General features: G+C 39.4%; 1 protein-coding gene across 2 annotated transcripts in view; it reads left to right on the forward strand.

The window, feature by feature from the left end:
• lamb2l (laminin, beta 2-like) overlaps positions 1-16,171 on the forward strand; it is a 63,084-nt gene that overhangs the window by 28,675 nt on the left and 18,238 nt on the right. For both annotated transcript variants that reach the window (XM_005744669.1, XM_005744668.1), the window contains exons 3-14: positions 2,030-2,199; positions 6,696-6,831; positions 7,621-7,694; positions 7,930-8,118; positions 10,325-10,388; positions 11,509-11,711; positions 11,916-12,036; positions 13,047-13,235; positions 13,379-13,558; positions 13,652-13,764; positions 14,576-14,655; positions 14,870-15,026. In XM_005744669.1, the coding sequence (XP_005744726.1) occupies positions 2,030-2,199; positions 6,696-6,831; positions 7,621-7,694; positions 7,930-8,118; positions 10,325-10,388; positions 11,509-11,711; positions 11,916-12,036; positions 13,047-13,235; positions 13,379-13,558; positions 13,652-13,764; positions 14,576-14,655; positions 14,870-15,026 (1,676 nt within the window). The remainder of the gene's footprint in view (positions 1-2,029; positions 2,200-6,695; positions 6,832-7,620; positions 7,695-7,929; positions 8,119-10,324; positions 10,389-11,508; positions 11,712-11,915; positions 12,037-13,046; positions 13,236-13,378; positions 13,559-13,651; positions 13,765-14,575; positions 14,656-14,869; positions 15,027-16,171) is intronic.

Raw genomic sequence — 16,171 nt, forward strand, 5'->3', positions numbered from 1 at the left:
CTGGGTAAGGGAGCAGTGTCCTTTGTAGCCAGTAAGGTCAGTAACAGATTTGTCTTTTTTTATAGTTTCTAAATACGAAAGGCCATGATGAAACTTTCGTTTACATTGATTTGATAAGCTGTTATTCCCCAGCATGATCTAACAAATCTCTAAGGTCTTCTTCTAATGCCAGGAATGTTTGGTTTTGTCAGTCTTCCAGTGCTTTAATGATGTTTAGCGAGGCTTGTATGCAGGCTCACTTAACTTGCCTTGTCATGCATTTTAGAGTGGAATGTGTTGTCTGTCTCAGAAACTTTCTGTTAATGATGATGCAGAGATATTCTGTGTTAAGAAAAATAACCTGATGTCTGACAGTCTCTGGGAATTCTGATGCCATTTTTCACACTATCGCAACGCTATTGATGATTGATGTGAACACCGAATGAAACTCCTAATTACTATTCTTGTGATTTACTGCATGTATTGCTTGAATAAACCTGTTGGGATGCCTTTGTCTTGTCTCCCTTCCCTCACCCCATCCGGGCAGATGTCTGCTCCTCCCTCAGCCTGGTTCTGCTTCTTGTTAGAAGGGAGTTTTTCCTTCCCACTGTTGCCAAAATGCTTGCTCATAGGGGGTCATATGATTGTTGGGGTTTTCTCTGTTTTCTTTATGTTATTGTAGGGTCTTTACCTTACAATATAAAGGGCCTTGAGGCAACTGTTGTTGTGACTGTATAAATACATTGAATAGTCAGGTGTACAGGGGTTCCTAATAAAGTGCCTAGTTACTGTCAGTCACATTAGAGAGGATGCTTTTGAGTCCATTTTGAACCATCTATATCTTTCCTGTTTGCTTTCTTTAGATCAACAGGATGAACAGCTATCTCTCATCTTTTATGTCTCTGTGCTCCGAGATTATCAAGCTTTGGCTTTTTCTTTAAATCAGACAAGAAAGGCATGTTTTTTTATTCAAAAGTGTGACAAGAAAAGTAGAACTCAAAAAGAGAAAAACTGTTTGACAGTGAGCATAATGGAACACATTCAAATACACAAAAACAGATGGCAATGATAGAAACTGGACTATAAACTGATTACATTTTTAAGAACTGTTATCAACACATATACTGAACATGGATAGACAGTGCATTTGATTGTGAGTAGCAACCTCCAGAGTTTAAAAATATTCATGCAAACATAGCAAAAACTGCAATTTCTGCATTTACCACTTGAGTCTAAAAGCGCGTCAATCCCTGTAGACTGCCATGTTAAGGTGCCAAACTTTACACAATTAAAAATTATGATCACATTATAAGAAATTGATTGTTTGTCCCATTTATAAAAATAGTTTCAAATAACCTACCTGTATGAAAAATTGCTTTAAGATTAGGGGCATGGCTGGTTTAGCTGATAACTTTCTAATGAAACTCTCCTCAGTCAGGACACTGAATTGGGCCTTTTCAACATGTTTGTCCCTTTTTGAGCAGTTGTAAATGACTTCTCTGACAATTTATATGGTCTTCTTGGTGGTAGAGAACTCCAAGAATTTTGTGCTTCAGCTTTGTTCAATGAAATACTGGTATTTTATTAATCTTTCACCTATCAGAAGTGGCTAATATATACATCAACATTGCATTATGGATGTGCACATTATGGAGCTTATTAGTATTAGAGTTAATAACCACTCCACCCTCATGTCCAAATACGGACACTTGTGGTTAAAGCCGTCAGACACAAGCCAAAACGCTCACACTGATGCTTCTGTGCCCATCCATTTAGACAAAGTTTCCAACATGGCTTTCTGTAGATTCAAGCCGTCAAAAGGTCTAGTTTGCTCATATGTGATTCAAAGCAGAGGTTTACTTGGCAGTAAAGAAGTAAACTTTATGACTGTTTAATTCTTTCCAGCTTTTTGGGGGGCGATTTGAGATTTGTGATTCTTTTAAATACAAGAAAAATATCTAGTGGAAACATTGTTAGTGTGAAGCTGACTGTGATTAATGATTCTGATGATTCTGTTTTTTGTTTCTACCATCCATTAATCCATGGCCAGCTGTCTGTGTATTTGGACAAGAGCTCCCATCAAGCCCTCATGGCTGCACTGAGGGAAGCTGTTACCCTGCAACAGGAAACCTCCTGATTGGACGTGCTGTCAATCTAACGGCCACCTCTACTTGCGGCCTTAATGGACCAGAGCGATATTGTATTGTCAGTCATCTGCAGGTCAGTCACACACAAACTCCTGAATGTAAAGTGTAAAGAGCGAATACAAAGAGCATACCCACATTCATTCTGAGCATGAATTGGGAATAAGTGGTAATAGCTTCTCATTATATTTGAAGATCCAGGTAATGACAGACCACACAAGTACATCGTTTTCTTCCTTTATTTGAATTTACCGATTGATTTTTCTACAGCTGTTTTTTTTTATATGCACTCTGCTTGACTCTCACTCATCACATTGCCATTTCCCTCACAATACATGGCAGACTGAGTAGTGCAAAGAAAAATGAGTTGGCATGTCCTGTCTATAACACATTCATCCATCTTCATCGTTCCCTCTGCACTACTCCATCTTCAATTGTTCATTTGTCTGTTTGTTTGCAGCCTTGTTTCAATGAGCAACACTCGCTGCACAGGCCCCAGGTGTAGATACACAAGTCAGCCACACCTTCTTTACCTATATGCTTTCACCTCTCTCTTTCTCTTTTTTGTATGTGTTTTTTTTTGTGGAGCTATGCTAATACACATGTATATGATGCGGATGTTTTAGTGAAATAAAGCAGCTGCAGTTATTCAGGACAAAATGATGTTATAGTGTTCATTTCTGCAATGTGCAACTTTTTTTTTCTGTTTACAATAATACGTCTCCCAGCATGTTCACCATGCTGTTGTCGTTTACGCTGCCTCCATTCATGCATTTCCGTTCGTCTGCATGTATGTGCCTGCTCTTCCTTTGCCTCAGGGTAGGAATATTCACCACATTCAACTTCCAGCTCAGCAAGACAGCCTTCTACTGCAGTGATAGGAACGGTATAGGGTTCAGATTGTAATCAGTCACAGTATTTAATGTGTGTTTATGCTGCTTGTGTTTTTGACTCAGTGCTTTTGACTTTCAAGTTCTGTTTATTATTCATTGTTCTCTGTTGATTGTTAGCTTGCTCTTCATTTCTTTTGTTTTTATCACCCCTCAGATGTAAAAGGCTGGTGGAGTTTTGTTTTCGGGCAAGTGGCTAGGATACCTATGTTTGTAAATCCAATAACTTGAGAATGTGGTGACGTAGGAGCTTCAAATTGATATCATAGCGGCATCTACTAAAAATCTCTGAGAAATCTGCATCTCAGCGACTACTAGGAGGCTTGGGTGTAGCACTGGCGGTTCTTACCCAGGTTTTCTGTACTACAATGGTTGTTCACTTCACTTTTTCTTTATTTTTATTTCTGTTGGCTGTAAAAAATCTTACAAATTGTATTTTTCTCTAAGAGTTAAAATATGATCCAAAACAGGACACGTGTTTGATGACCTTATATAAAATTTGTACATAGACAAATTCTCTGTTTGTGTCAAGCGGCGGCTGTGTGAAGGCAAGAGAGGACCCAAATGCACGGCTCTAGACACACGGGGATGAACTCAAAGGCAGGTCTTCATTAACAGGAACATAAGAAGTCATACAAACACTATACTGGGAGCAACTAAAGCTGAGGCGCTGGGAAGACACGGTAAATGCACACAACCTAGAGGGACGACGCAACACAGAACAAAGGGACACTCTGACATAAATACACAGAAGGTAACGAGGGAAGTGGGAACACACGGGGAACAAAGCTGAAGACAATTATTCATGACCGAGCAGGGAGGACACGAAACTGAAAATACTGACACCAAGATGTGGACCTTAAACACAACACAGTACACAGAGATGAGCACAGAGAGGCAGAGAGAGAGGCGGAGAACAAGGATGAATACGAGGGGATGAGGAGAACACAGAACACAAAGGACGGGAACACGGTACCAGAACAAACACCACAATAAAAGCATGGACACAGGGGGAATCCAAATACCAAACCAAACAATCCAATGGACATAAGGAACAAAATACAAAACTACAGGAAAACTAAGAACAGTGGGTCAAAATGACCCAGGACCATGACAGTTTGAGTTATGTACTGTATGTCCAGGTGGAGACACAGGTCCCTTTGAGGAAGGTATGAAGGAGCATGAGGGCCAAAGAAATTAAATGAAGTACAATAATAAAATACATTTTAGTTTTTTGCACGGTGAAATGAATTTCACTGGATTTTTAAAATTGTAATCTTTTCAAAATTAATATAAATTTTGATAATAACGTTAATATTTCCATCACCTCTTTCATTGGATTGCATAGGGGGAATCCCTGGATTACCTTAGCAGGTGGATAGCCAACTTTGTGTGACTGCTTATTGTGATTGCTGAGTTTAGTTTAAGTGAATCCAGGTAACAGAAAAATACCCTTGTCCTGTTGAACTTGTGTTGTAGTACAGGGCCTTGTTCATCATTTCCCGCCGAGCTGTGTTTTATTTCTCTAAAAATGAACACTGGCTAGTGTATGTGTTAGTTTAAATTGCTTCAGTTGCGCTTTGTTATTCATTGCACTGTTTGTCCACTGTTGAGTTCCCTTTTTATCTTCTGTTTGGATATGTAGGCATTGTTTTTCTTTTTTTGTTGGATTACTGCCTCAAAAAGGTTTATTTATTATGCTTATTAATTTGGGTCTACCTTCGGATTACACTGTTCCCACTTTGTGTCATTGAAGATTCAAATGCATTTAGGAGCTGCACGCACACCAGTTGTATTAAAGACTTTCAGAAATTGAGAAGAAAAAGGAAGAAAGTCATAGAGAGAAGATTGTGTGCAGGAGAAAGGATAATATGAATTTCACTTGTGGGGCTGAGGTAAAAAGAAACACAAATGATGAATCAAAGTGGTAGTTAATTTAAAAAAAAGTAAAACAATCTCTGCATTATAGCAAAACAATGTTCTCAAAACAGCATCAAACCTAGGTGGGTGCATCGCTGACCACGACTGACTAATTAGTGATAAATATGAGCTGATCACAGGGAGTGAGGCTCGCCAGCTACAGCTTTAAAGTGTTTTTGAAATGTGTTGTCCTTACATAGCAATCCACAAAAATAAAAATAAAAAGAATTCACTTCAGTTATTCTCCCACCACTGTCACCAAAACACCCCCAAACCATAACATTTCTATGCTTGCTGGAAAGATAACCATTCTTGTAATGTATGCTCTATGTTATTTTTCCTCTTGCTTATTAGCTCAGGGCCTTCTCATTCTATTTTTGTTATAGTCATTTTGAAGGTTTTGGTTATTACCAACATGTATTAGTCTTTATCTTATAAGACTAAAGGAAAAAAACCCCAACAATATTCTAAAGACCTCCACATGGTATAATGATAGCTGCAGAGGTAGTGGGCTGACGTACCTACGAGCGCTCATTCAATCAAATCATTGCTTTAAAAAAATCAGCACAACAGTTTTTCAGTTTTTCTAAAGTAATTAGAAAAGGCTACTTTATATATATGTGCACATGCACATGGATATACATGTGCATGTGCACCAAGTTGAAATAGTGTGTATGTGTGAATGGATACACGCATGCAATATCCAACATGCCTTGTTTTCAATTCTCAGCCGAGTCTCATTAACAGCCATGCTGTTGTTAGCAGCTTAATCGCCCTTGACAACCTAATTTATCAGCTCTGGAATCTGTTTCTCTTGCCAACATACCCTCATCATCCCACTCTGGTGTGCCCTCTTTCCCTCCACGTACTCCCCTTTTTATGGCCCCCTCTCAAATTGAGCCCTTTTTTTGCTCTTTCTCAGCATCTCTCTCACTCCCTGGATCTCTTAACTTACTACCTCCCCTCCAAGCACATTTGTCCTTCATCCCTGTTGCTCTTTGACACTCTGCTGCAGATTCTCTGCTCTTATCTGCATCTTTCACTGTCTGCCTTTTTTGAAACCACCCTTCATTCAAACTCATGCCTTTGACCTTGATCACATGGTTTTATTTCTCCCATAATCTCTGATTTCAAGTGTCCACCTTCACTCCTGCCTCATGTGTGTCAGTCTATTTTTTCTTCTTCCTGTACTTTCTCCTCCTACTCCTAGACTTGGACTTTTTTGCAACTCTTTTATGTTGCTTATGCAAAAATTCTGTTACAGTGTTAAGCAAAAAAGAGCTTCTTTTTTTATTTGTGCATTTCATCCCGTAGTAGAAGTAGCCTGAGAACCTGTTAGATCTCCTGTTGTTGATATACTTTTAGTGAAATGTCCTAATAATATTTGATGGTATTTAGTCAGTGTTAAGGTTTTGTTGAAAGGATGTTCTGTTACCTAAATTTGGTTGAAAAGTAACACTCTGTAATCTCCTCAGATGACAATCAGACCGCCTTGGACTTTTCATGTTTGTACATTTAGTACCATGACAGAGAGTTGGCATGCTCCTTCTGATAATGAATGTTGGATTTTTGGCAGACTTAAATAGAATGAGGACACTCATTCATGGCCTCCTTCTCTCCTACTTTCTTTGTTTGATGCTTCTCCTCCCTTTCTTCAATACCATAACCATGAAAGCCTTGCTTTCTATTTTAACAATTGAACTTTTTTTGAACTTAAATTTGTTGTTACTTTTAAAAAGAAAACTTTTTTCTGTTTCCTCAGCAACCAGAGAAGTGTTTTGAGTGCAACTCCCAGCATCCCTACGACCCGAACGTACACTCGAACAGCCACCGCATTGAAAATGTGATCTACCTCACAGACAGCAACAGAGTCAACACCTGGTGGCAATCTGTCCATGGTGTGTGTGTGTGTGTGTGCGTGTGTGTAATAACAGTTAAAAAAAAACAACCATGATCAGTGTGTTCATTGTTTGCCCCCATCCTCATATATTTATATGTATGTGTGTCTGTGAAGAATATGTTTCCTTAGATTGTGATGCACTGTATGAATAACCTGGGGACCTCTAGTGATGTGCAGTAATTATCCAGGTTGTCTGTGATGTTAACCCTGTGTGAATCTGTGATGTATCTGTAAGTTTCAATTCATGTTCATATTTCTACCGCTACGATCAGCATACTGTGGACACTTCTAAATCAGTCTAACTCTAAATCAAAGTTTGGACAGCATTTTGAAGACAACTTCACATTTCTTATGTTTCAGCATATGGACCCACTTACAGGTAGGCCAAGGTCAAATCTTGAAGGATGATGAGAATGATAACAAGCGTAGCCACAGATGTCAATAGGCCCATATAAAGTACAGACTTTTCTTACTCCATGTTTTTCTGTTTTCAGAGAAACAGACATGGAAAAATTTCTAAATCAGATAAACTCTCCGGGTTGAACTAACCCCACGTCAATAGGTATTACACCTACACCAGAATAATACATCTAGACAGCAAAATAATACGAAGGCAAATGGTCCTTCACAGAAAGGTTACTGGTTAAAGGTACTGATGCTACATTTGAGTTCCTGTGGGAGTAAGAGCAGGACTCTGGTATTTCTCGAACGAGGGAAATCTGAAAAGAAAAAAAGTAAAGGTCTGCAACAGTCAATCGACATTCATCAACAGTTATTTTCTCCACAGGCCAGGAGAGTGTCAGCATCAGACTGAACCTGGAGGCTGAATTCCACTTTACACATCTCATCATGAAGTTTAAGGTACATGTACTTTTCTTTCATGTGTGGTGTGTGGGTAGCTCCATGTGTTGTATACCTCTGTTGGATGTGCAATACTGTATGTGTTTAAGCACGTCAAAGGACATAATTCTTCAGGTGTGTGTTTGTTATGTACACTGAGAAGTGTGGTGGCTGCATTCCATCAGGCAGAAATCCTTTATCTGTGTGTACAGCAAATGAAAGGTTCAGATAAATCTTTCGTACTCTGTCTCCTCAGACTTTCCGACCTGCAGCTCTGGTCATTGAGCGTTCAGCTGACTTTGGCCGAACATGGCGTCCCTACCGCTACTATGCCTCCAACTGTACCAGAACCTTCCCCAGCATTCCTGCCAATGGCTTGCACCATATCAATGACATCATCTGTGAGGAACGCTACTCTGACATCGAACCCTCCACTAATGGAGAGGTAAAAAGTTTAAAAAGTACCTGTAGTAGTAAAGAGGCATGAAGAAGAAGAAGAAACAAAGTTCAGCACTTTTGCTCTTTGTTAACCTTTCTGCATCTTTTAGATTTAAGCCCACTCAAGGATATATATATCTGTAGTTTAAGCCTTATGCAAAAAACATAAAATGTAATTTAGACAAAAGTACTTTCTTTATATTCCTATTTATAGGAAAATGCACAGTAGGCAGCACAGCGATTTATTCAAACGTGCAAGTAGAAATATGGTGTACGAGGCAAAGAGCTGAGTATTACTTCTTGACGGGCATTCCAAAGCTCTGTTTTGGCTACCTTTTGTTCCATGACAGAGATTCTATTGGTTGAAGATAATCACCACATGAGACTTGTTCCCACTGATTTTCAGTCCAGATGTTATGGAATTTGGCATACCTCATCTTTTCTTCTCTGTTTGCCTTCTTTATGATTGGCCTTTTGACAGCCACCCTTCCACTGAGACCATTTCTGAGGAAATCAGTGACTAGTATCAACTAAGCATCAACTAAATGAATGAGCTAGGGCCGATTGTATCTCTCAGGTCTTGAATCAGGTCTTTGCTGGATTTTTTTCTCTCTGTTTCTTAAGGATAAGACTTTCAGATGCTGTTCATCTGCTGTAGATAATGTTTTTTAGCCCTACCACTGATTTTGTCCTTTACTTGACCTATTTGGAATTTTTCATAGCTTTGTGTGTTAATTGCTGCTTGTAACAAAGTATCGAAAGATTTAATATGTGTTGTTTGTTAAGTTTTTTGTTATGTATAGAAAAAAACACTGTTTTATTCCTTGATTTCGGTTCCCTTTTGTGTTTGAATGATTCTTAGGTCAGTGTTTAGTGGTTTAAAAAACAAAAAAATGCTCCTGTGAAAATGGTCATGTACAATGACTCCACTGAAAATGAATGAAATACACAAAAAGAAAAGAAAGGAACTTTCAGAAAGCCTGAAGAACAATTGTCTCTTTAAAAAATTACAAAAAAGATCTGGCTGCTTGGAAGTAAAGTATAAAGGAATGAGTGGTGGCTCAAGAATTCGGCAAAGTACTGCAACTCTAATCTTTTAGAGCAGCTTAGCACTGTGGAGTTTTCAGCAAAGTAGGTTAAATGACACGTTTATAGTGGGATATTTTCAGCCTGCTTCACATGGCAACATTTGCTGGAAACTGTCGTATGTGTTCATGGTAATGAAAGAGCATGTCAGTTTGGCCCTTACCACTTTACACCATCTACCCAAACGTCATTTATATCTGTAATATGTTTGTAGCTCAACATTAATGCATAAAAATACAATGTTTTGGATGAAGGGCACGATCTGACAACTCAAGTGAAGGTCTTATGATTTCTTCTAAAATAATATAACATGCATTTGGTGCCAACAGTTTGCAGTATGTTTAAATGCTAAGGGTCCCTGGAGAGGACAAATACACCTTTTACATGCTTTAAATTGCAACCAAAACAACTCACTCCTAAAGTTTGTCAGGAATCACACTTGATCAGCAAGCAACTGCCATCTGATTTCATCTGAACCATGGCCCATGTAATTTTCCGCATATAGCACCATAGCACATATAAGGAAGATGAGAATCTTGCAAAAAAAAAAAAAAGGGGTGTCTCCCACTCTTCATGTAATATCAGGCCATTATTTTATTTGAAATCATGTGGTCATTTCACAATAAAACCCAGCATTTGCTTAAATGCTTGGTTTGTGTTTCTGGAAATAAGTGAGGAAATGCACTACTGGTTAGACCTCGCTCACGTGGTGGAGCAGGTCATCTGCTAATCAAAAGGTTGGCAGTTCGATCCCACCAGTCTTCAAATGTCTTTGGTCAAGATACAAACCCCAAGTTGCTCTTCAATGCATCCTTCAGAGTGTGAATGTGTGTGAATGTTAGATAGAAAGAGCATAGAAAAAAGACAAAGTGCTTTGAATGCTCAGGGTAGAAAAGCAATATATAAGAACATTTACCATATAAACATAGCGTGTTTCTTTAAAGCACACTGAGTGGTTAAAAAATATGACTCGAACTTTATAAGCGCAGTTGGAAGATATCAAGGTATATGTGACCAGTCATTGCATAATTTCCATTTTGTGCAAATTTTTGTTTAACATTTGTTGAATATTTATAGAATTTCCTTAATACTGAAGTCTAATGAAAACATCTCTTCTTTTATTTAAGGTTATTTATAAAGTTCTGGATCCTGCCATTCCAGTGAAAGACCCCTACAGCTTAGATATTCAAGGTCTGTGAACACTTTTCATTCATTAAATGCATATAGTATTCTCATATATGTTCCCCATAGAGAGATTGTATGCATGAGGAATTTCATACAGAAAATGCAGAACCTTATTCCTTATGAAATAAGACACCGCATTTTTTAAAATTCTGTATTCTACCAAGCTCCTGCTGCAAATAAAAGCTTCAAATGCTTCCTGTCTCTGATATTTGTTTAGCTGAGTCGTCTGGATAATGAAAAAGTCATACTGATGTTCACAGAAAACTTTGCATTTAGAATGGAGTTGCATCAAAAGAGCCACATTTGGACATAATTATGTTTTGACTTTGATGAAATCTTAACCAGAGATAAATGGATTGTGTGAACCATCACTGACCTCACTGACACGCATTCATCCCAAACAAAAACTAGCAAACAGTACAAACTGGTGTTGGGAACACTCTGTTTTGTTACCTAGCAGTCGCACCTATGGCAACGTATTCACTGTGTGCACAGCCCTTTTGATATAGTAGAGGTTGGACAGACATTGCTGATGTTTAGGTCACACCTCTCCCTCATTTTCCCACCATTGTCCACTGTTTCAAAGAACTTGTCATTCTACCCAGGAACCATACCCAAATGTTTCACACAGTCTTTGGTGGTTTAGTAACCAGCACTGTTACTGCACAGTAAAATAACACCACTGGTAAATATAAAGGGTTTGTAGGGAGGAGACAAATCCCTTTGGAGTTGTGTCAGGAATGGCATCTCTCATTAAATTCTGTTAGACCAAACATGCAGAATTACCTGCATGTTTAAAGGATGAATGAAGAGCTTTAGGTAAACACAAAGACCTGTCGTTTGGGTACCCTTTTCAGATAATACATTTAGATATAGATTACATGTTAATACCAGGTGTAAATATTGTGCAGTACTTTACAAACTCGTCTTATTTTTCATCAGAATTCATCATCAATCAGTACATTTCTAACATTTACTGTCTCATCACACTCCAGGTTAATGCAGAAAAAAAAAAGTAGAAAATGTCAAGGAAAAAATGTGCATATTAATGAACTGTCAGCCTCGTTTTTTAATGTTGTTTATCTTGCAAATCTGGCTGACTTTTTAAAAAACATTTCCTTTGCAGATCTTTTGCGCATCACCAACCTGCGCATTAACTTCACAAAGCTCAACACTCTGGGAGATGACCTTCTGGACCGACGCCCTGAAGTCCTGCAGAAATATTACTACGCTATCTATGAGCTGGTAGTGCGAGGGAGCTGCTTCTGTTACGGACATGCTTCAGAGTGCGCTCCTGTGCCGGGGGTTGACGCCAGGGAGATCGGCATGGTCAGTTAGTGGATGATACTGCCAAAAACTCACTGAATCTGTAATTATCAGCATATCCTTTGTAAGACTAAAGGAAAATGGAAAATTATCTTCTTGTTTAAAATAATCAACAGCAGCACAGTAAATCACAGCCTTCTCATTTGCACTGCCCATACTAACCATGTCACTTTTCATCCTTGTCACCTTTCATCTTGCTGTGCTCAGATCCACGGTCGCTGTGTGTGCAAACACAACACAGAAGGCCTGAACTGCGAGCGCTGCCGAAACTTCCACCATGACCTGCCGTGGAGACCAGCGGAGGCCGAGAACCCTCACACCTGCAGAGGTGAGGCAAATATGCACTCCTTCAAAATTCAGATGGAAACATTTGTAGCTGAAATTCTTTCTTTATAGTTGTCAAATGTGCTTTTCTAACCTTTAGACTATTTAAGGAAATAGAGAACAAGCCCTTTTTTGGTACTACCAGCAGCAGCGCAGTCAGATGATGAAGTCGGCTTTCTGTGACTGTGACAGTATCTGAATATGATTAATGGGGCTTTTTGTCAACCAGTGAAAACATATTTTCACGTTTCTTGTTTTACAAGATAACTGAGACACTTTTTGGGGGTTTAAATTAAAAATAAATATATGCTAGAAAGATAAATTAAGATGTATGTAGCTATGCTGGGCTACTCTGGTGTCCAGGAATAAAGATATAAAGCTAGAAATTTACTTTATAGGTCACCTCTAAAGGAGATGGGAGAAGCTAATGCGATGTGATAGTTTTTAGGGTAACATTATTATTATTAGGACGCCACCCAAAAAAAGGGTGGTCAGAATGGTATTCATGTTCCTCTAAATCAGGGGTTTCAAAGATAAGCCCAAAGCCTCCAGACAGCTAGACAGCTTCGGACATGTGATAGAAGGCATCGATTTCTGACTCTTTACTGTGTTGTCATAGCTTTTATAGTTTTTCCTACTCGTAAAGACCTCCCCCGTTCCCTTTGATACTACACCAAAGTAATAACAGTTAAAACACAGAAAAGTTCCAGTTTTTTCACTTGGTACTGTAAATTTTTATTTTTTACAATGACAAGTTTTTTTTATTATAATTGCTACCGTAACTTTAAACATTTATGGATTTTTTTTGCTGACAGATTTCTTTCATTACTACAGCAGCATTTTTTTATCATGTAAAAAAACTGGACTTCTTTTTTACGTTAAGCTGTTAAACATTTAGTTAAACATCTTTACACTGACAGATGGGAGAGTTTTGCTTTGTGACCCAAGACGTGAAATAAGTTTGCTCTAATTGCTCTTTAACTGTTCTCATTTTGTTTTTGCCTGTTTCTGCAGAGTGTAACTGTAATGGCCACTCGGACCACTGCCACTTTGACATGGCAGTGTATATGGCAACGGGTAATGTTACTGGAGGAGTTTGTGATGACTGTCTGCACAACACTATGGGACGCAACTGTGAGACGTGTAAACCTTTCTACTACCAAGATCCAAACAGAGATGTTAGAGATCCACGGGTTTGTATCTGTGAGTCTCTCATACCTTGATTCTCTCCTTTGGTACAGAAATTCAGTACTGAGTATAAAAAAGGAATTTTGCTCGGAAACATAAAATTTTCCTGTCATTCCTGTCACCTTTTACCTACAATCTCCATCATTCCTTCACTTAAGCCTGTGACTGTGACCCAGTGGGGTCATTGGAGGGAGGCGTGTGTGACACCCACACCGACTTTGAAATGGGAATGATTGCAGGACAGTGTCGCTGCAAAGTCAACGTGAAGGGGACGCGCTGTGATGACTGCAAGGAGGGTTATTATGGACTCAGCCAGAATGACCCTTTGGGTTGCCAACGTATGTGTTCATCTGCCGCCAAAATGTGTTTGAACAAAAGTAGATATCTCAAATCTTTATGTGCATTCATGTTTCTGTGTCTTTATTCATCAGCTTGCAACTGTGATCCTCGTGGCATCATCGTGATGGGAGCTCCTTGTGATCAGATCAGTGGGGACTGCTCCTGTAAAAGATATGTCACTGGCCGCTACTGCAACCAGTGTCTGGTTAGTAAAAGTCGTTGTTCTGTCTCTCAGGTTTCATCCTAAGCTCATGTCCAGGTTTGCTCAATAGCAGGCCTTAAATGCATGAAAATCTACTCTGTGTAGATATTCCAGTGCAGTCCAAGAATAAAAATAAGGAGGTGAAAGTGAGGATCTTTAAATAATGCACTGGAAGATGTTTGTCTTTGACTTGTTAAACGAATGGGGCCATATTTTAAAATTCTGTGTGGGATCTATACCTAAACCGTGCGTCATCACAGCAATTTTGTATTCAGCAATCGGACTGAATCTGAACTGGCCGACATGATTGCATTAATCGGCTATATGCACTGGGCTGTTGTTTAAAAAGACACTTTCAATAGTGCTATTTTCTTGCTGTTATTTTGGTAAACTTGGCCTGTGCAATGACAGAGAATACAGTGCAGTGAGCTCTTTGCAAGAGTTGAAACTGCCTTCATTTACAGCCTGGAAACCTAAACATCCATATTATTAGATGAGGTGACCAGAGAGTGTGTGCGCTAATAAAACACTGAGTGGAGTTTATGTCTTGATGCATGCACAACCATCCAGGTTAGGAAATCCCAAAAAGTTGATTCTGTTCATGTGGATGTAATGTTTTCAGTGGGAGAAATGTTTTTGTCACTCATCCAAGTGACTCCTTCAGTCTCTGCTGACTGCAGATTAGCCATGGATCACTAGCACGATTACAAATAGAACTCCTGCTTTGAGTGTTCATGATAAAGCAGCAGTGTACAAAAAAAGTGTACATGAACTGTGAAAAAAGCTAATTGTGAGGTTTGTGTTCCTCCTACAGCCTGAATACTGGGGCCTTAGTAATGACCTGGCAGGCTGCAGACCTTGTGACTGTGACTTTGGAGGAGCCTTCAACAACAGGTAAAAAGATTTTGTATCGTCTGTGTTCTACTTTTAAGAACTAAGCGTTCTGTAAATTGCAAGTATTTCGTTTAGATGCAAAAAGCATCAAGTGGACACGAAGTGAGGCTGTGACTCATTCAGTCTGATGGTCTGTGCAGACAACAAATAAACAGGAGATTTCAAGAACACCAGTAAAAGGCTGTCTACACATTGTTGTATGTGATACTTAAAGGTGCATGATGGAAACCGGCCAGTGTGACTGCAGGAGGCACCTAATTGGCCGGCAATGCTCTGATGTGCAGCCCGGGTATTTCTGTGCTCCGCTGGACTTCTACAAGTATGAGGCCGAAGATGCCACCGGACACTCTCCTGCTGACCCCGTACTGCCGGTGAGCACAGCAGCATGGTGCCGTGTAAACCACTTATTCACATTTACGATCATTGGCTCATACTACTAGGCTGACTACGTCAAAACAACACACTGTAGACTCTAACATCAAAAACTTTCATTTTAAAAGTATTTTATTTGAAGAAGCGAATGGGGGTGGGGTGGCTGTAGCTCAGGTGGCAGAGCCACTAATCAGAAGGTCGGTGGTTCGATCCCAGGCTGCCTCCTGGCTGCATGCCAAATATCCTTGGTCAAGATACCAACCCCATGTTTGCCTACTGGTGGTGGTCAGAGGGCCCGGTGGCGCCTGTGTCCGGCAGCCTCGCCTCTGTCAGTGCGCCCCAGGGCAGCTGTGGCTACAATGTAGCTTGCCATCGCCAGTGTGTGAATGTGTGAATGACGTAATGTAAAGGACTAGAAAAGCGCTATACAAATGCAGGCCATATTGTAGAAAAATGCTGAGCTTACCCCAAACCCCAAATGAGTAGATGCAAAATTCACTTAAAATCATAAGCTGGGGAGAGCAAGCCATTTGTAAAGTTTAAGGAAGGCCATTGTGCAAGCATAAACCTAGAACTTCGACGTGTTTGTGTCTCATGCATGCAGCAGGTTTGAAATACTGATTGATGGTGGAGAGGTTATGTAACCGCTTTTCAAGAAGATGGTTGTGAGCTCAAAGTGAGAAAAAGCATGATTAGCTGCTGCAAGAAGACACATGAGGTGTTAAAACACACAAACAGATCTTAGTAGTAGCCCTAAATTTGACAAATTCATAAAAGCGCTTGAAGATTTTAACCTGGGTTTATAAAAAAGGACTGCTGCTGATTACAGCTGCTTTATAGTTTCTGCATCTGCTTACCCATTCAGGAGGATTGGATTGTGTGTGTGGAGTCACTCTAATCCAAGAGGTATAGTTCCATCTTGTAACCCCTAATAAAGTTTCCTTTGGGACCTTTTTGTTTGTGTAGAGAACTCCTGTCATATAGTGGGATCTCTGTCACAAAAATTCATTAATTAAATGGACACGACTTTAATTAACAGGCTTTTTTCTTGTTTTAGCAAGAATGTGATACATGACGACTGTATCCATGGAAGTATGTTCACATAGTGTGGCTTTCAGTAATGAGCTGTATGATCCAACATGTT

Source organism: Pundamilia nyererei, unplaced genomic scaffold (assembly GCF_000239375.1).
Source record: "Pundamilia nyererei isolate P.nyererei 1_Seehausen unplaced genomic scaffold, PunNye1.0 scaffold00147, whole genome shotgun sequence".
Lineage (NCBI taxonomy): Eukaryota > Metazoa > Chordata > Actinopteri > Cichliformes > Cichlidae > Pundamilia > Pundamilia nyererei.